The 19,181-nt window shown below is 53.2% G+C and overlaps 3 protein-coding genes across 3 annotated transcripts; 1 reads left to right on the plus strand and 2 right to left on the minus strand.

The window, feature by feature from the left end:
* Positions 1–1,769: 1,769 nt before the first annotated feature.
* Positions 1,770–2,380, minus strand: Npb (neuropeptide B). Its single transcript, XM_047544239.1, has one exon. It carries the CDS (start codon positions 2,378–2,380, stop codon positions 1,934–1,936), a length of 447 nt encoding a protein of 148 aa, XP_047400195.1. The 3' UTR covers positions 1,770–1,933.
* A 1,934-nt stretch (positions 2,381–4,314) lies between these two features.
* On the minus strand, positions 4,315–9,006 carry Anapc11 (anaphase promoting complex subunit 11). The gene is made up of 3 exons (XM_047544241.1): positions 8,850–9,006; positions 8,307–8,426; positions 4,315–4,693 (listed from the first exon to the last, which is right to left on the minus strand). Exons 2-3 carry the CDS (start codon positions 8,413–8,415, stop codon positions 4,548–4,550), a joined length of 255 nt encoding a protein of 84 aa, XP_047400197.1. The 5' UTR covers positions 8,416–8,426; positions 8,850–9,006; the 3' UTR covers positions 4,315–4,547.
* On the plus strand, positions 8,957–12,655 carry Alyref (Aly/REF export factor). The gene is made up of 6 exons (XM_047544238.1): positions 8,957–9,363; positions 9,690–9,821; positions 11,296–11,443; positions 12,043–12,106; positions 12,213–12,387; positions 12,504–12,655. Exons 1-6 carry the CDS (start codon positions 9,127–9,129, stop codon positions 12,516–12,518), a joined length of 771 nt encoding a protein of 256 aa, XP_047400194.1. The 5' UTR covers positions 8,957–9,126; the 3' UTR covers positions 12,519–12,655.
* Positions 12,656–19,181: the final 6,526 nt, after the last annotated feature.

The raw sequence follows: 19,181 nt of genomic DNA on the forward strand, positions 1-19,181 counted from the left end.
CTGTGTCTGCTCCCAGCTCACCCACCCACCACAGGGGCTCCTGGAGAGGCAAGATCAGGAAGCTGGCCTCAGAGCCTCAGGGTTGCCTCCTGATGGGCCAGGAGGCAATGGTTTGGTTTTTTGTTGAATTCAGATGTGGGGATTAGGGCCAGAGGCATAGCTCAGTGGTACAGTGTGATGCCCTAGGGTGCATGAGTCCTTGGGTTCGTCCCCAGTTCTGCAGAAAGAAGGATACGAAGGTGCTTCCCAGCCCAGTGCCCTCACACCTTCAGCTGCTGAGCCAGGTAGAAAGGGGTGGGCTCCTCTCTGAGGAAGATGGGCCTGTTCTTTCCTTTTAATGATTTTGAGGTCTGCTTTACAATTCCCTCTGTGCCCTGTCTCAGGAGTGCAGTGGTGCTCACATTCAGACCCCTGAGCAGAGGGGCCAGCACCCTGCAGCAGGGGCATGGGTCTAGTCTGCATCAACAGTGGCGCAGTGGTGCACGCCTATAATCCCAGCGGCTTGGGAAGCAGAGGCAGGAGGATCGTGAGTTCAAAGCCAACCTTAGCAAGGGCAAGATGCTAAGCCACTCAGCGAGACCCTGTCTCTAAATAAAATACAAATAGGGCTGGGGATGTGGCTAAGTGGCTGAGTGCTCCTGAGTTCAATCCCTGGTACCAAAAAAAAAAAAAAAAAAAAAAGAGCCTGGGCCCAGTGCCCCAAAGACACATCATCCAGCCAGGGGAGACTTCCTGCTCACCTGCCACTCGTGGCATCTCTGGGTGGAGAGCTGGCAGGTCCGGCTGTCCAGGGAACAATGGGGACACCCTGAGAGGCAGACTCTGGAACTCTGGATCCTCTGTCTCAGCCCTGCCAGGAGTGGAACAAGAGGGAAGCAGCCAGAGGCCCCAGCTTATGCTGTAGGGGAAGACCCAGAATCCTTGAGTGTGTGGGGGGTGAGAGCAGGAATTAGCCTGAGTGGAGGAAATGGGGGCCACTGGAATCCCACAGTGCCTTAAGCCCTCAAGGCAACAGGGGCTAGTGCCCCCCCTGGGTGGGGGCAGCAGGAATCCAGAGCTGCCAGGCTTGTGTCCTGCCTTATGGATGGATCTGAGGGCCTCTGGGTGGCCTAACTCATCTAGATGCAATCCCATCCTCCCTGGACCTGCACACCCAGTTGGCCCTCCTGCCTGGCCAGCCTGGCAGCTGTTATTCTGATCATTAATTCATTGTACACATAGTGGCTCTGCTCTCAGCACTTGGAGGTGTTGTGGGAGGACCTATTTCTAGAAATGGGTGAGATCCGGAATTAGGATTGGAGACAAGAAAAGCCATACCAGGTGGAGCAGGGCACAGGCAGGGCCTCCTGAAGGGACCCCAGGCGCTCTGGCTGGTAGGAAGAGGCTTTGAAGACCAGGTAAGGTAGGGGCCCATGGGAGGTTACACAAGAAAGGGTGATGGGTTCACCTTGTGGGGCCTGGAGTCCTATGCAGGGTGCCATAAGTCAGCCTGGCACATGTCTGCCAGGGCCTGGTGGGTACTCTTGGGTGGGACCTTTCACCCAAGCAGAAGGGCTCCTGTACCCTAACTCCCTCCTGAAGCACCTGGGGGCTCTGGCCCACCCCTTACCTGGAAAGGCCCAGCCAGCTTGACCAGAGAAGAGGAGTACCTGGGGCAACCCTAGCAGGAACCCTAGTGTACTGGGTCAGGCAGCCACCAGGGCTGCATTTGTTCAGTCTAGGAGACTTTCGGGCCCCACCCCTCCAGCAGTTCCCTCTGAAGACTGACTTGACTTCTTTATTCATTTAGCTGATTACTGCACGGCCAGGCTGGGCCAGGGAGGGAGGATTAGGAGTGCCATCCCGCGCGGCAGGCTTAGGGGGTCCCGGAGCAGGCAGTGGGCGTTGGGGGCACCCACCGGGGCCAGCGAGGTCGGGATTTGGGGTCTGGGACTCAAGTGCGGCGGCAGTCGGCGGCGCGCAGCGACAGGAAGACGTCCGCTTTGCACTGGAAGGTCCCGCCGCCGCCGTCGGGGAGGCGCTCACAGCTCTGCAGGTTCGGGGTGACGTCCTTGACGCACACGGCCTGGGTGGGGGGTGGAGGCTGAAGTGGCCGCCCGCACCCACCGGCCCCAGCCGCCCGCTTGCGCTCACTCACGAGGCTCCGCAGTCTGGGCCGCTGCTCCGAGGAGGCGCTGGCGCGGCGCTGGGGGCCCGTCTCGACGGCGAACTCTGAGCGCCGCGCGAACGGGGATCCGCGGAAGCCGGACAGTAGTCCCGCGGCGCGGCCCACCGAGTAATGGCTGGGCCCCGCCGCCGGCTTGTACCAGGCAAGGCCCCGCGGCACCAGTAGCGAAAGTAGCGCCAGGGCCAGGGCTACCAGCGTAGCGCGCGGGGCCATGAGGATGCGGACGGCGGGCAGGTTGGGGCGGCGGGGTGTAGCTGCAGAGCCTGGCCGCGCCTTATATCCACCTTGGGGAGCGGGGTGGGAGGGGCCCCGAGGTGCGGGGCTGAGGCGCTGTGCGCTCAGAGGACCCGTCAGCGCCCCGCAGGCATACGGCACGCTGGAGGCTTCGGTGAGCCCCAACACCGCATCGTGCTGAGGCGCGCTGACCCTCCCACTGACCTCGTCCAGCCTGGGCTGATTGCACTGAACCCCCAAATGACCCAAAGAGTCACCCCCACCAACTCCTCAGTACTCCCGAGGCTACGCCTGCATAGTACTCAAGGGGCAAATTCTCCCTCTCAAGAGGAACTGACAATTTTGTGTGTGTGTGTGTGTGTGTGTGTGCACGGGATTGAACCCCTGGCCTTGTGCATGCAAGACAAGCACTCTACCAACTGAGCTAGATTTCCCCCCACCCCCTGCGACAATTATTGACCACAAGCATCAAGGTCCCTGGGTCGAGCATGGGAGACTACGGTCTGTTTCATGTCTATTGTGGAAGGTTCTGTTACAGGCTGGATCCTGTAAGGAGGGTAGCAAGGCCAGGATCCAACTTTGGGAAGACCAGACTAAGGGATTACAGACCCCAGGCCCCTCCCTGCCCAGCTCTGACCCTGGATGGTGGCCTCAGAGATACTTCCACCTGTGTGTGCACTTGGAGCCTTCTCTGTGTCATTCAGCAAACATATATTCAAACACTAGATACGGAGACTGCCCAGAAGTAGCTCAAGACATGTACTGAACATGCCAGGGCCAAGGCTATGAACAGGACATAGTCCCTGCCTAGAATAGGTGGGGGACAAAGAAGGGGTCCCCCCAGGGAGATGAGGGGATGCTTGGGAAGAGTCTGAAGACCAGTGGGGTGACCCTCCCACAGGAGTTTCTTGCCTTCCTGGACAGAGGGCTAAGGGAGAGAATGTCACATACTGGGTTTGATGAGGACTTTGCAGGGGTCTTGACTTTCTGACAGAAGGCAGGCAGCAGAACAATGGGATAAAAGGGCAGGAATTAAAGCCCCGTGTGTAGGGTGGGAATATGGGCTCAGGGTGAATCCTAGGTTTGTAATCTCCTGAAACAACATTCTGGGAGGTCTGGTGAGCAAAGCAGAGATGGGTGGAGCTGACCCTGAGGAAAGGACCCAACTGCAACTCAGGGATAACAAGGGGAAACCCAAATGTGAGCCTGAGGTGGCCACTTCCTGTCTCAGAAGATGCTTCTCAGAGGACAGGGACAGAAGAGCAGGTTCCCTAGATTAGGTTTCCAGAAGCGAGGCACCATACTGGCTCATACTGGGCAAGGGCTCCTAGCCCATGAAGGTAGGAGTTACTAAGAACAGTACAGGAAGGATTCCAGTGGCTACTAGAACGCAGTCCACATTCACCTTCGCCCAGGAGCTGCCCAACATTCCAGGGCTGGGCCACTGCCCCCCCCCGCCATGGCTGCTGAACTTTAGCTGTGGGGACCAGAGGAGCCTCCCGAGGGCTATCCTTCCTTGTGACACCTAAAGACATCCCGATGTTGAGGGCCTACACTGGACCTGGCCTTCAGTCTGAACAAAGGAAAAGGGTCCATGAGAACAGAATACCATGGCAATCTGCAGCCCATCTGGACACTACCAGAACTTGTTCAGAGACATCTTCCTGCCCCCTAGAAGCCCACTGATGGGCCATGGCCTGTGTCTCCCCTGCCGGTGCAGACTTATTCCAGGGCCTCTACTCAGGCACAACCTGCCTCAGGCTCTTTGATGATTCTACTCCTCCTCCCAGAACTGTGACTCAGGTTCCATGAGGGCTTCAGGGTGTTTCATCAAAATGTTTATTCATGAGTTTTCATATCAAAACATTGCAGCTTCATCAATATGCCAAGAAGACAGGCAACCAAGGCCTCCAGCAAGGCTCAGGTACTTTAATGAGTTTTACTTATTGAATAAAAGCATCAGCATTGTGATGGAAAATAACAGGTTCCAGTCCTTGTTTCAACCCTGTCACAGCCCAAGGACTGTCCCCAGACCATGGCCATCAGGCTCCACTGTGAAGAGGGGACTCAGAGGCCATCTTGGGTAAGAGGGCTAAGCCCAGGCATGGCACTGGGGGAAAGGGGCTCCAGATGCAGCATGGGCGCCTCACTCCTTGAACTTCCACTCCTGTCGGCACATGGGGCAGTGCTGCTGCACCTGCTGTGCGTTGAGCCACTTGAGAATGCAGTGCATGTGGAAGCAGTGTGAGCACTGGCCCCACACTAGCGGGCAGTCATCGCCAGGCACCTTACCTGTGGGAGGGCCAGGAGGGTACAGCATTAGGGAGGGCCCAGCATTCTCAGGCATGCTATACAGAGCATGTGGCAAGCCTGGCAGGGGTGCCAGGACATCAGGCTGTGGCTCCTGCCCCAGACCAGAACCTCTCCTGTCTCGTGTTTCAAAGACAGAAATCAGGTCAGGCATGCCTGTAATCCCAGCAGCTTGGGAGGCTGAGGCAAGAGGATTTGAGTTCAATGCCAGCATCAGCAATTTAGCAAGGCCCTAAGCAATTCAGTGAGACCCTGATTCTAAATAAAAAAAATTTAAAAAAAGGCTCGGGATATGGTTTGGTGGCTAAGTGCCTCTGGGTTCAATCCACTGTGCAAAACAACAGAAATCAGGAATGTGACTAGACTCATTCTCACACAGCTCATCCCTACAAAGATCTGCAGGCCTCACCAAGTGCTGCAGCAACAGACCCCCTCCCCAAGTGAAGCAGAGAGGAGCTTAGCAACCCCCTCAGAGGGAAGAAGTCTGGCTGGCCCACCAGGACCCTTGTGACTTTAGAGGTTGGGCAGAAAGGGCAACATCTGATCTCACAGGCCCTGAGGACCATCTGTGGCTTCTTGACCCACTGTGATACCCAGAAGGAATATCACTGGTCAAGGTGCCAAGAAGACAATCTGAGTAGTGAGCTATTTGTCTTTAACAAGGCAGGAGGGGCAGGGACCTAGATCCCCTCCCTAGACTTAAGGGATTCAGTGAGCTACACGTATCCTGGGAACACTGGTGTTTAAGGGCCAGCTCGTCTTCCCACCTGCAGCTCCAAGGATAGGGGAACAGGATGCAGACACCCAACCTGTGGGCCTGGAAATGCTTCCCCTGTGCAGAGAGGGACACTCCCTATCAAGAGAAACAGAAGTCCTGATTTCTAAGGACCTGGGAAACCCCATTGAAGTGCAGGTTCTATCAGAGCACAGCAATGCTCTCTGGTCCTGCCCCAATTAGCCTGGCAATGAGGAGCTAAATCTCGCTGCCCTCAACCCACCCTCTGGTACCAGTTCTGTCACACCTACTCCCAGTCTCCCCACAGTGCCTTGTCCAACATTAGAATTTTCCACAAGGTCACCCCTTTCAAATTAGGGTTACAGCCTGTGAGCCTAGAGTTGTGGGCACCCAGTTGGCCCTGGTGGGAGGGCTGCTGTGGAGGAAGGAACTGCTCCTTCCAGTGAGATCTTGGTAGGAAGCCTGCTGGGCATTTGATGACTGGATGTACAGAGGATGACTCACGTGGGGGCCTGCTAGTGTCCTGATGAAATTGTATTTTTAATTAAAACATCTCTCAACAAGACTGCTTTAACCCAGGCCCCACTGGGATGTGCAGATTTATTACTGCCTTAGTCACTATGGATTGCCCACAGGTGTTCAATTTTAGCAAGAAATCTGGCACTAGTTAACCTATCCAGAAAGCACATTAGACTTGTCAAACACTTTGCACATTAAAATCAGCTCCCTCTAACTTAACCATCAACAACTCCAAGCACTGGACTGAATTCCCTATTGTCTACAGTCAATTGGCCCTGTTTTAACAAAATTTCAGCACACTGCGCAAGCATGAAATGCTGAGTGTTCAACTGCAAAGACCTTGTTTGCATGCCCCAGTCAAGGACCCCCCCTGGCATGCTGCAGGCTGGGCTCTGAGGCTATGTGTGAGTCCATCCCTGTGGGGTCTAGCAGCTCTGGGTTCAATAGCCATCTTCAATCCATAGGATCAACTGCCCATGCCCAGCCTGTGGGGAAGGCCAGAAAAGGCACAGAAGTTACTGCAAATATTTTTAAATAAATTACTTCCCATGTTAGGTAAATGGCCTACCACTGAGCCACACCCCAGGTCTTGAACCACATCGCCAGCCTCTTTTTTATATATTTAGAGACAGGGTCTTGCTGAGTTGCTGAGGCTGGCTTTGAACTCACAATCCTCCTGCTTCAGCCTCCAGAGTAGCTGGGATGACAGGAGTGTACCACTGCACCTGGCTTACAAATTCTTTTTTGGTACCAGGAACTGAACCCAGGGGGGGTGCTTAACCACTGAGCCACATCCCAAGCCCTTTTAAGTTTTTGAGACAGGGTCTTGCTAAATTGCTTAGGGCATCACTATGTTGCTGAAGCTGGATTTACAGGCATGTGCCAACACTCCCAATCAATTTTAAAATACATTTCACCTATTTGATTAAATCAGCATGGATTAACTCCTGGATGATGGAATTTCTTTTCAACCAGGACAGATGTAAAAATTAAGTCTAGAGCTGGGTGTGGTGGCACACACCTATAATACCAGTGACATGGGAGACTGAAGCAAGAGCATCACCAAGTTTGAGGACAATCTTGGCAATTTAGGGGGACCCTGTCTCAAAATAAAAATGTAAAAAAGGTCAGGGATGTGGCTCAGTGGCAGAGCACCCCTGGGTTCAATCCCCAGTACCACACATACACACACACAAATGATACCACAAAAAAACCCTGGTAAAGCCTGGAAGGTGGGACATCTACAAGGACCACACCAAACTTTTAAGACCCAAAGACCTTTTTTTTTTTGGGTGCTGGGGATTGAACCCAGGGCCTTGTGCTTACAAGGCAAGCACTCTACCGACTGAGCTACCTCTCCAACCCCATGACCCAAAGACCTTGACAACATGTAGCAGTGTAGTAAGAGACAGGGGCTATTCTAGATTAAATGGCTGAAAAATGAAGCAATGTTGAAATGTTTCGTTCAAAACACCCAACGGTAAAAGGATAAATAGCTACAGATGACAGAACAAGAACCAAAATGACAGTCATGTTGTCCGATGCTACAATAGTGGTTAAATGAGACACAAGGTTAAAGTGTTTATAGTTTAAAAACATCACTGCCTGGCATGGCCGTGCAGGCCTATAATACCAGCAATTTGTAAGGCTGAGGCAGGAAGATCACAAGTTTGAGGCCAGCATGGACAAGTTAGTGAGATCCTCAGCAATTTAGTGAGTCCCTGTCTCAAAATAAAACGATTAAAAAGAAAGACGACTAAGGATGTAGCTCAGTGCTAAAGAGCTCCTGGGTTCTATCCCCAGTACTGAAAAAATAAAATACTTAGCCACAAAAAAGCAAACATGGTATTCACTTCAAAGTGGTAGGCAAGGGTGTCCTTTTTCTTGGGAAGTACTGGGGGTTGGATCACAGGGTATCTCTTGCACATGGTAGTCACGTGCTCTACTACCAAGCAACATCCCCAGTCCAAAGTATCTGTCTTTGTTCCACTGTTCGAGAATTTTCAAACAAAATGTTTAAAACATCTCTATCTTCGTTCCACACATGCTCAGCGTCTGAGTTTGATTACAATAAAAGGCAAAAAAGGCAACTTTTGGCAGGGTCCTTATTCCTCTTCCTGAGCCGGGTCTTGCTATGCTGGTCTCCAGCTCCTGGGCTCAAGCGATCCTCCTGTCTCAGCCTCCGGAGTAGGGACCAGATAGGAACCACACCGGCTTTTGACCGGGTCTTTATACCGACGTGATCCCAACCTGCCTAACCGTTTTCAGGAAAGGAGACTAAAGCCAGGGATTTCGAGGCCCGGGTGAGCCAGCAGAGCAGGGCGCGCAGGAGACACTTACAGTCGGGACAGCAGCCATTGAACGCCATCCTGCAGATCCCACAGTTCTCGTCATTGGCCACCCAGAGCCAAGTGGCCACACCGTTCCAGCACTTAATCTTCACCTTCATGGCGCCGGGGCCTGCGGGCCGAGGGAAGAGGATGACCTGGATAAAGTTATTCTGCGCGGCTACAACGTTTGGGCACCAAGGTAGGAGTGCTGCGCGAGGGTCGGGGCTCGGCGCTTCGGGCAGCTCCGGGGGCCGCGTCCCGACCGAGCAGGGCGCACGGGCCTGCAGGCCGGCCCTGCTCGCCTGGGCAGTGGTCAGACCCGCGCCCGCGAAAGGGCGCGCCCGTTCTCCTTAAGTCGCCACGACGCCGCGCGGCGTTTCCAACAGGAGAGGCCGGCGAGGCGTGGTGGTCGCTCACTCCGCAGGCCTGAGGGAGGCGGGCTGGGCCCGGCCGCCGCGCGTCGCCCGAGGGCAACCCTCCCCGGCCTGCGCTCCCAGACCCCGACCCGCGGGCAGGGAGGGGCGCCAGGCCCCGCCCACCCGCGCCCTCGCACCTTCGCCGCCTAATCACGCGCCGCCCCGCCCTTCCGTTGGCGGCGCCGGCGTCCGCGCGGGAAGGTATAAAAACGACCGCACCGCGGCCGGCGCCTCCAGAGCTGCGCCCGCCGAGCCCCGCTGCCAGTGCGCACGCGCCCTCCCGCCCCGCGCGCGCCGTGGCCAATCCCCGGCCGCTCCGGGGTCGCGTCGCCGGAAGGCTGCGCGGGGCGCCGGAAGTGACGCGCCAGCGTGCTGACGCGCGGGCTGGAGCTGAGGCCCGATTCCGCGCCCGCCATGGCCGACAAAATGGACATGTCTCTGGACGACATCATTAAGCTGAACCGGAGCCAGCGAGGTGGCCGCGGCGGGGGCCGGGGCCGCGGCAGGGCCGGCTCCCAGGGCGGCCGTGGCGGCGGGGCGCAGGCCGCTGCGCGGGTGAATCGAGGCGGCGGACTCATGCGGAACCGGCCGGCCATCGCCCGCGGCGCTGCGGGCGGCGGCGGCAGGAACCGGCCGGCGCCCTACAGCAGGGTGAGTGCGGGGCCGCGCGGGCGCGGGCGGGCGGCCCGGCAGTCGTGAGTGCGGTCCGCGGGGCGGTGGGCGGAGACGGAGTCGCGCCGCGAGGCCCGGCCCCGAGGCGGGGGCTCTTCCGCCGCTTTGTGTGATCCCGACGGGCCCTCGTGGCGGCGGCGGCGGCGGGAAGATGGGCGAGCGGTCCCGGGCTTGCTCTGGCGGGGACCGGGCCCGCCTCGGCGCCCGCCGGCGGCGCCGCGCGAAGCAGGGTCGGGGTGGCGCAGCGGCCCGGGGCGCCCGCCGCGAGGCTCACGGGTCTGTTCCGTTTTGCGCTTTTCCTTCAGCCGAAACAGCTTCCCGACAAGTGGCAGCACGACCTGTTCGACAGCGGCTTCGGGGGCGGTGCCGGCGTGGAGACGGGTGGGAAGCTGCTGGTGTCAAATCTGGATTTCGGAGTGTCAGACGCCGACATTCAGGTAGGAGACGCGCGCTGCTCCCCCGCACGCACACTTGGTTTCTGGGATGTGGCCCCGCGTCCCTTCCCGCCTTGGACCTGCGCCTTCTCAGCTGCCCAAAGGCCAGCGGCTGTACTGGTGAGGGCAGTCTAGCAGGCGGACCCCAGAGGCGTCTGACGCGTGGGTCAGTCTGGGAAGGCGGACCCCTGCGTGACCCGGACGCCCCATTCTCCTGCTGAAGCTTCTGAGTGCAAGTCCTCCGCCAGGGCGTCCAGCTCCTGCTGGGCACAGAGACAGGGCGAGTGTGCGGGGTTCCTGCGTTACTGATAACACGGAGGCTGCTTGCTTCGTAAAGCTCGTGCCTGCGGTACTGAGCTAAGGGGAGAAGAAAGTCCTTCCTCTCTGACCAGCAAAGCACAGAAGCTGTGGTAGCCGTGTTTTCTGGCCCTGCTTGCCTCGAGCACTGTGTCTTATCATCTTTCCCAGATCTTGTCAGTAGCTTGGTTCATTTAAACCCATCTTTGGTTGAAGACTTTTTTTTCCTTTTGATTGGACTTCAAAGTCATTCAAAGTTGTTTGTGGGACTGGGGCTGTAGCTTAGTGGTAGAGTGTTTGCCTAGTGTGTGCAAAGCCCTACATTCAACCTCCAGCAGTGCAAAATAAATAAGTAAAGTTGTTTTTCTGCTGAAGAGACAGCTCTTTAGGAATGAGTATTGGAGATGGCTGGGTTGGGGTACTGGGCCTCCCTGGGTTCCATTTCCCAGAGCCCAGCTGTTTGACCTTGCCATGGGAGGACAGAGCAAGGCCAGTGAGCACTCACAGTGTCTCAACACTTTTTTTAAGGTGGTTTCTGGCATCCACTGGAAACCGCTTTTGGTGAACTCCACTTCCCTGCTGTGTGCCTGCAGCCGGAGCAGCCCCACACTCTGGGTTCCCTCTCCAACTCCCAGCCTGCCTGAGGTCAGGGCAGTTTCCATGGCGCGCTTGACCTCAGACTTTGAGGCAGGCTTGAGTAGGAGGAGAGGGAAAGGTGAGCAGCCAGAATCTGCCCTTGGGGGAGGGGCTGGGATAAGGGCTCCAGAAGCAGTGGGCACTTTGAGCTGGCCTGGTCTATTAGACAGTTTCCCTTGCTCTTGGCCTCTGCTGTTTTGTGAAACAGCCCTTGGGCATATTTTACCATTGTTTACCATTGTTGAAAAAGGTAATGACTTAATCCCTATACTAGGGAGCTTTGTAGCTTCCTTTACCTGCATGGTGGTACAAATGTCAGGTCCCAAGATGGGCAGGAGTCTTCCTGACCCAGGTGCTCTTCAAAGTTGCTGTTTCTCTTGGCCCATCCTTTCCCTTGGTTCCTGTTGCCTTTGCCCCATCCCCTTTGTAGGTGGCTGCCAGGGATGCGTCCCCAAAGCATTCATACTTGCAGGGACTGTCCCTGGGCCACTAGAAGGAAAGCAGTGTAGCTGCCTTGCCAACATCTGCCCTTTCTGACTCCTAGGAACTCTTTGCTGAATTTGGAACGCTGAAGAAGGCGGCTGTGCACTATGATCGCTCTGGCCGCAGCTTAGGGACAGCAGATGTGCACTTTGAACGGAAAGCAGATGCCCTGAAGGCTATGAAACAGTACAACGGTGTCCCTTTGGATGGTGAGTCTGGGGCTGGGCCCAGGATGCCTGTGGGGCTCGTGGAGTTTGGGGCTGGCACCTGTCCCTGTAGGAATATGGGTTGCCCCTCTGGCTGAGGACACTTTGCATTTGCCCCTTTGTCTCTCTCTTCCATTCTGCCACCTCTCATGCTGCCCCACACATCTGGACCAACCTCTTGTGAACCCCCATCCAGCAAGCTACATCCCTCCCCTCCTTCAGCTCCTTCCGGAAGATTCACTTCTGTGAAGCCTTCTCAGAACCGCCATAGTACACCTGAGTGCGGGGCTGTAGTCGTAAAGACAAAGGTACCTGTTCTTCTTCCGTCAGGTCACCCACACCTGTCCACCCATGAGCACCCTGGACACCTGACCAAACAGCCCACCTAGCCTGGACTGAGAAGGAGTGAGGAGGTGTTGGTGGGGTTGTTGTTGTTGCCAATTCGTTGTTCTCCCACCAGACTCTCCAGGCCATTTCCCTTGTTGGGGGCATTGGAGACGCACAAAGGCCCTTTCCAGAGCTTGCATGGAGACCAGGGTATGGTGCCCCCTGGGCTGGCTTCAGAGCCTCTGGAGTGAGCCTTCTTGTGTTCTTTGCCACAGGCCGCCCCATGAACATCCAGCTTGTCACATCACAGATTGACACACAGCGGAGACCCGTACAGAGGTGAGTTCCATGGCCTCTAGGGTCTGTGGAGATTGGCTTGAGTTGTATGGTCACGTCCCCCTCAAGGCCTTCCAGGTAGGTCAGTGAGTTCTCTTTTCCTCACCAGCATAAACAGAGGTGGCATGACTAGAAACCGTGGCTCCGGAGGTTTTGGTGGTGGTGGCACCCGGAGAGGGACCCGTGGAGGTAGCCGGGGAAGAGGCAGAGGTACCGGCAGGAACTCAAAGCAACAGCTCTCTGCGGAGGAGCTGGACGCGCAGCTGGATGCCTATAATGCGAGGGTGAGTCCCAGCAGGCCACCAAGGCCACAGTGGGGGAGTAAGTCCTTTGGGGCTAGCAAAGCTAGGAAGGGGCCGAGGCCAGGTCCTCCTGAGTGAACCTCCTCCCTCTGTTTCAGATGGACACCAGTTAAGCAGCCGGGCAAACCGCGCGTGGAACAGGACCCAGACGTCTCGTCCCTGCTCCCTGGTGGGAGGGGGTGGCAACTGGGCTGTGCAGCCAATGACGGATTTGTTTCTTTTATGTTTTAAAATAGGATTTAAAAACTCATGTAAAGGTTTTTCTTTTCCTTTTTCTTTTTTTTTTTTTTTTTTTTTTTTTTTTTTTTTTTTTAATTCTGAAACAGACCTGTTTTGTACCAAGTTATTTTTGGGATAAATTTTACTGGTTGCTGTTGTGGAGAAGGTGACGTTTTTCACCTTTGCCATAATAAAATAGAAATGTGTGTAGACCTGGAACTGTCTGATCCATCCCACTGCTGCTGTGCCCTTGCCTAGCAGTGCTGGGTGTATGCCCTATGGAAAGGGAGAGTAGAGCCATCTGTGGTGCCTGGCACGGGGTTGGAACTAATGTTCCGGAGGTGGTGGATGCCACTCTCCTGTCCCTTTCCCCACCTTTCCTAACTACTCCTAAATCAATAGATGGGAAGACACCAGAGCAGCAGTGGCCCCTTCCCTGGAGCTGCCTGTTTACTCTGCCTGTGCCACAAGCTGAAGGGTGGGTGGGTCATCTGTGCAGTTCGAGTTCTTCCATGGCATGCTGCTGGACTGTTCTTTCCCCTCTCTGCACTGTAGCAGGGAAACCTGGGCTCTGAGATTCTGACTGTTCTGTGTGGTCTCCTCGTAAGCAGGACATACATGTTCCCCCTTAATTTTGTACAGTTGTTGTGCAGATACCCAAATCCAAGGGTGCTTAAGTCCCTCTTATACAGTTGCTTTGTGCGTGCACAGATCCTGTGCACATTTTCCCAATGACTTCCAAGTTGTCTGTAGGCTCCTTGTGCCCGGTACAAGGCAAATGCTGTTACTGGTTGTCATCCTGTAATGCTAGGAAAGAAAGTTGCGTGTGATCCAGCATCTGTGGCAGCACTCACAATGGTCCTGAGTATCTTCGTCCTTGAGTGGTTGGACCAGGATGTGGAGAGCTGGCTGTATTTGATCAAGTAGCTAGTGGAAGCCAAGGCAGAATCTAACCTCCATTTAATAGTGGGCAGGGCAACAGGGATAGCCTTGATGCTAAGTTGGTGATAGCATTTTGAGAATGGGTTGGGCATGGAGATGGCAGTTTCAGATCTTACTCTGCTGGGAGGTCGGGAGGACCAGGGATGGGTGAGTGTTGTGAAGACTGAAGCTAGAGAGGGAATTCACTTAAGGAACTGAAGCTTCTTGCTGTAGACAGCAGGTCTGTTGGGCACATGCCCCAGACCACCTCTGCTTTCGAGTTTGGACTGACTTGAGTCATGTGTGAAAGTGTGTGTGTGCGTGTGATAGTGATGCTACTAAAAATCAGTGGCAGCCACTTGAAAAGCCTTTTCCTGTGCCAGGCAGGGCCATTACTAGTACCAAACAAGGTGACTCATCCTGGACCTCTGAGGAGCCTAGTCCAGTACAGGGAAGGACTGCTGCATGTCTGACTTTAGTTGTCAGGGCAGAGGATCAGAATGAGAGGCAAAGCAGTTCATGCAGTTGGGAGTGAGGCTGTCCCTGAGAAGGTGGCCTCAGCTGGTCCCGAGTATTGGAGCAGACCTGAGTAGGCACATGCCATACCAACCTTTCCTGCTACCTCCTGCCCAGCAGGCAGAGGAGCACTTGGTGAGTGGCGCCCAGTGCGGAGGACTGAGGAGGGCTGGGGGCTGTGACATTCTTGGGAGGAAGGAAGAAAGACATATTGTGAGGTGCAGCCTCAGTGCTGTAGGTGGGTGTCAGTGGAGAGAATGTCCCAGGAAGGAGCAGGCTGAAGGTGGCAGTCACTGACTGGCTATGTGGTAGACATGGAAGACGGGCAGAGACATCCAGGTGTCCTGTATGAGAATCTGCTTTGAACTGGACGTCTTTACTGTGTTAGCTGTTTGGCAAGTGGAAGTGGCCCAGAGGGAAATTTTGGAAGAAGCGGAAATAAGGAAGATGACACTGCAAAAGCAGTGACTAGTGTGTGCCTTGGGGACATGGGTGCTGTTCAGGAGGTAGAGGATGGTGGCATGGGGGTGACAGGGCTGGCCACTTGTAACTATTGTTAGTGGGGCCAATCTGGAGGCCACTGGCTTCCGTGAGTGGTGAGCAAAAGAGCTGGATCACCTCCTTGCTGAAGTAGACCTGTGTTCCCAGTCTGCAGCACAAGGAAGCCCTCGTGTGCACTCTGGGCCATTGAGCCTGGGTGCTTTTCAGGGAAGATTTGGGGCTCTTCTGTGGCATGCACTGGTGAGCAGTGGAAACCAAGGTGCATGCAGTAGTCTAGGTCATCTGGAGGGTGCTGCCTCAGTTTCCTGCCTGGAGCGGGAGGAGGGAACCATTGACCCCAACAATGTCGGAGGAAAGGATGAACTTGGTGTTCTGCATGCTTTTCTGCTTTATGTTCCTCCCTCAGACCATGAGCTGCAGATGTTTGGTTGGCTGCCAGAGCCCTTCAGCTGCCCAGGGCGACCCAGTTCTTGTGTCGCCCTGTGGGCTGCATGAGAACTACAGTGATTGACCCAAAGGAGGGCACATGACTCAGGCAGGGCAAGAGTGAGACTGGGCTTTCAGATGTGCTGAAAGAAGGGAAGGCCAGTAATGGGGAGAAACAGCAAGTCCAGATTTTGGGGTACTTCACAGCACCTAGCACTGACATCAACTCCAGGCATTAGAGGTGGCTCTCTGGTGCATGCATGAGCAGTTGAGCAAAGGCCTACCAGACCCCTGCACCGAGGAGGGGCGCCTCCCTTTGGAGTTCCAGTCCTACTAGACCTGACCTGACCGCAGGCCCTGGGTGCAGTTATTCAGTGGTTCAGTTGCTGTATGCAGACAGCATTATAATCGCTTCTTTTGCTGTCTATACCTTGCAAAAGGGTCATCTTATAAATTAGTTCTGATCTAGCTTTCAACAAGCTGGTAGTTTAAGTAGGAAATAAAACAGTGAGATGTATGGTAATGAGAGGAGAAGTAGGAAGTGGAAGCACAGTGTGGGGCAGACTTGAACAGCACTTCTGCTACAAGCTGCAGTTGTCAAGCACTTGTTGAGGTCCTGGCCTGTACCTTGTACTCTACTCAGTGTTCTCTGTAGCTCTCTCATCCTTTCAAGAATTTGGTGATATGATCTTTTCACTTTAGAATTTAAAAGAAGGGGCTGGGGAGATAGCTCAAGTTGGTAAAGTGCTTGCCTTGCAAACACAAGGCCATGGGTTCGATTCCTGGCACCACAAAAGAAAAAAAAAAAAGAATTTAAAGAAAATGAAGTTTATTAACTTGCCCAACAAAAATATGAGTGCCTGCTGCAGGTAGCAGAGAAAACAGCACTGAACAAAATAATAATCTCTGCCTAACAGAACTGTAGTGCATTCTAGTAGAGAAAAAATAGGATAGCTGGGTGTGGTGGCACACTCCTGTAATCCCAGCAACTCCGGAGGCTGAGGCAGGAGGACTGTGAGTTCAAAGTCAGCCCCAGCAATTTAGTGAGACCCTAAGCAACTTAGCAAGACCCTGTCTCTAAATGAAAAATAAAACGAGCTAGGCATTGTGGTTCAGTGACTGAGTGCCCCTGGGTTCAATCTCTGGAACAAAAAAAAAAAAAAGTGGGCGGGCTGGGGAGATAGCTCAGTTGGTAGAGTGCTTGCCTTGCAAGCACAAAGTCCTGGGTTCGATCCCCAGCACTGCAAAAAAAAGTGGAAGGAGGTGAAGTACAGGGTATCCAATGAGGCCACGGAAGAAAACCATGCAAGGTACGGTAGGGCGCTCTAACACCTGGCTGGTCTTAGAGCTAGCTACAGGGGGAGTTGTGAGCCCTGCAGACAGTGGAAATAAAGCTAACGGGGAGAGGCTGAATAGCAAGTAAAAAGGCCCAACGTGAGAACACAGGAAGAGTGGGAACAGCCCAGGATCCCTGTGTGTGTGTTGTAGGGGGCAGCAGATGACGTGAGGCATTAACGTGAGGACACCAGCCAGAGGGGTGCAGTCTGGCTAGGGGAAGAGCTGCATGTATGGCTATTAGACCAGGGCCTATGCATGTTAGACAGCACTCCACCACAGAACTATGTCCCTAGCCCCAAGGATTTGAACCCAGGGATCCACATAAGTTCAGTAAATGTACTACCACTGTGCTATACTCCCAGTTCTTTATTTTTGGTTGGGGTGTGGGGTACTGGGGATTGAACCAAGGGGTGCATTACCACTGAGTTATATTCCCAGTACCCGCTCCCCCCTTTTAATTTTTTCATTTTGAGAAAGGTCTTGCTAAGTTGCTGGCCTTGAACTTGCCATCTTACTGCCTCAACCTGAAAAAAAAAAAAATCGTAGAGTTTTAATTAAAGAAGTAACCTTGCTGCAGCACAAAAGGTGAGGATGTAAAGCAAGCCATCTCCCACCTTCCCCAGGGGAAGGAAGTCTTGCTGTTCCCTTCTGCAAGGCGGACTTGGAAGGGACTTTATTGAGAGGTGATATAGTTCCACTGAATTCACAGATCTCATGTCTAGCACTACTGTCAGATTCCAGAACATTCCATCACTCCCTAGCAGTCAGTCCACATTTCCCCAGTCTTAAGCAATCTACTTTCCATCTCTGGATTTGCCTGTTCTGGACATTTTATATAAATGAATCAAAATAATTGTATCTAGCTGCTTTGACAACATGTTTCAAGGTTTCTTCATGTTGTGTCATGTGCCACCTTCATTCCTAAACGTTGTGACTGGGGTTATAGACTGGGGTTATAGACGTGGCCACTGTGCCTGACCTGAATATGCACATTTTTAATTCGTTCATTGATGTGCATTTTAATTATTTTCAACTTTGTGGCTGTTAGACCAATGTTAGTAGCGTTTACAATAGTTTTGTTTTTGTTTGAGACAGTTGCTAAGGGTCTTGCTTAGTAGTTGCTGAGGCTGGCTTTGAACTTGTAATCCTTGAGCTGCTGGGTTTATAGGCGTGCACCACCGTGCCTGGCAATCCTTTTCAAATCTGGATAAGATAGAAATTATTATAGGAAGACTTTTCTTTTGGAAACTTAAGAGGATTTCACTTGGGAACATTGATGGCCTTCATGGGACTAAACACCACTGGTGTTAATCAATGCAACAAAATAGATTCAAATGTTGATTTTGTTGCCAGGCCTGGTGTCCTTCACCTGTGGTCCTAGAAGACAATCGATCTTGAATATTGATGAATGCCTGTACTCCAGTCTGTTGTGCAATTAACTGCTGGTAGAACCTTAGGCTGTGGGGCCTACTTGGAAATTAGGTTTTTGTAAGCACATTCTTGAAGGGGATTTTGAGACCCTGGCCTCTTTTTTCACTTATGGATGCCATCCTAAACTGTGCTGCCATAGACCCAAATAAGCCAACAGCTCATAGACTCAAACTGGAAGCCAAAATAAACTTTTCCTTCATTTATGTTGTGTCCAGTATTTTATCACAGTATAGGAAAGTGCAGTGTTGTTAAATTTAATACAAAAAGGTGGCTCATTGGGTGCAAAGGTACATGCCTATAATCCCAACTACTTGGGAGGCTGAGGCAGGAGGGCCCAAGTTCAAGGCCAGCTGAGCAACTTAGCTACACACTCTCTCAAATAAAAAGGGCTGGAGATGTGATCTAGCATCTCTCTTCAATGCTTCTGTTGATGTCAGCCTGTTTATTTAACTGAATGTTTGAAGAGCTGTGTAATTTTAGTATTCAGATTTATCGAAAATTCCTGTATAACTGCCTAGACTTCCCAGATGGTGATTTGCCACAGTTTGTTATTCTCTCCTTTTTCTGAATGAATTGAGAGAAGACTGCAGACAGGCAACTTTATCCCAAAATCTTTCTGTGAGATATATTTATTTAGGTACTGGGGATTGAACCCAGGGATGCTCTACCACTGAGCCCTTTTTAAAAAAACAACAACAAAAATATCTTGAAATATGAGATATTTAGGTGAATATCTGTGTTACTTCAATCTTTTTCCACTAATTTTAGCATCTACTGAATCTTGGGTGCAGATATTGTCATAGTTTTTCATATTTTCCACATTCCTTTGACCCTTATTAATTAGAATTCTTATCTAAGAAGCAGCAGTCCCTTCTCGAGCATTTATTTGGTTGGTTAGTTGTCAGGATGGGCTTTATTGCGCCAATGGCTTTATCTCTGGGCAGTAGAGCTCTTTTAGGTGGCCTGTGCCATTCTGACGTGTTCTTTTCTCCAAGGAGCCCTGGTCCCTTTCCCTGTAGACTGGCATTTAGCAACCAGGATCTCAGCACTGGCCACGTTTGCTACTCTGACCCTCAGGCACAGCACAGGAAGCATGTGCTAAAAACCATCTACACACGGCTGGATGTGTACATTTTGGAAAACCATGAGTTCCTACAGGTGTCTGACCACCCGAGTGCCACTGGGTAGTCCTGCCCTGCCCTTTTTGCTTTTCTTTTTTTGGTGTTGCTGGGGATTGAACCCAGGGCCTTGTACATGCGAGGCACTCTACTGACTGAGCTGTATGCCCAGCGCCCCCTTTTCTTGTCTGTTTCCTCTCTGACAGAAGCCTGGCCCTTGGCCACACTGTTTACTTGCACAGTTTCAGTGTCTGGTGTGCCCCTGGCTTTCATAGTGCAGGCCAACCGGCGAGGGGCATTTGCTAC

This window comes from Sciurus carolinensis, chromosome 3 (assembly GCF_902686445.1).
Source record: "Sciurus carolinensis chromosome 3, mSciCar1.2, whole genome shotgun sequence".
Classification (NCBI taxonomy): domain Eukaryota; kingdom Metazoa; phylum Chordata; class Mammalia; order Rodentia; family Sciuridae; genus Sciurus; species Sciurus carolinensis.

Coding starts and splice junctions, on each gene's coding strand:
- Anapc11 (XM_047544241.1), bottom strand. CDS start 8,415: ATGAAGGTGAAGATTAAGTGCTGGAACGGTGTGGCCACTTGGCTCTGG. Junction 4,694..8,306: donor CAATGGCTGCTGTCCCGACT/GTAAGTGTCTCC, acceptor GCCCTCCCACAG/GTAAGGTGCCTGGCGATGAC.
- Npb (XM_047544239.1), bottom strand. CDS start 2,380: ATGGCCCCGCGCGCTACGCTGGTAGCCCTGGCCCTGGCGCTACTTTCG.
- Alyref (XM_047544238.1), top strand. CDS start 9,127: ATGGCCGACAAAATGGACATGTCTCTGGACGACATCATTAAGCTGAAC. Junction 9,822..11,295: donor TGTCAGACGCCGACATTCAG/GTAGGAGACGCG, acceptor TCTGACTCCTAG/GAACTCTTTGCTGAATTTGG. Junction 11,444..12,042: donor CAACGGTGTCCCTTTGGATG/GTGAGTCTGGGG, acceptor TCTTTGCCACAG/GCCGCCCCATGAACATCCAG.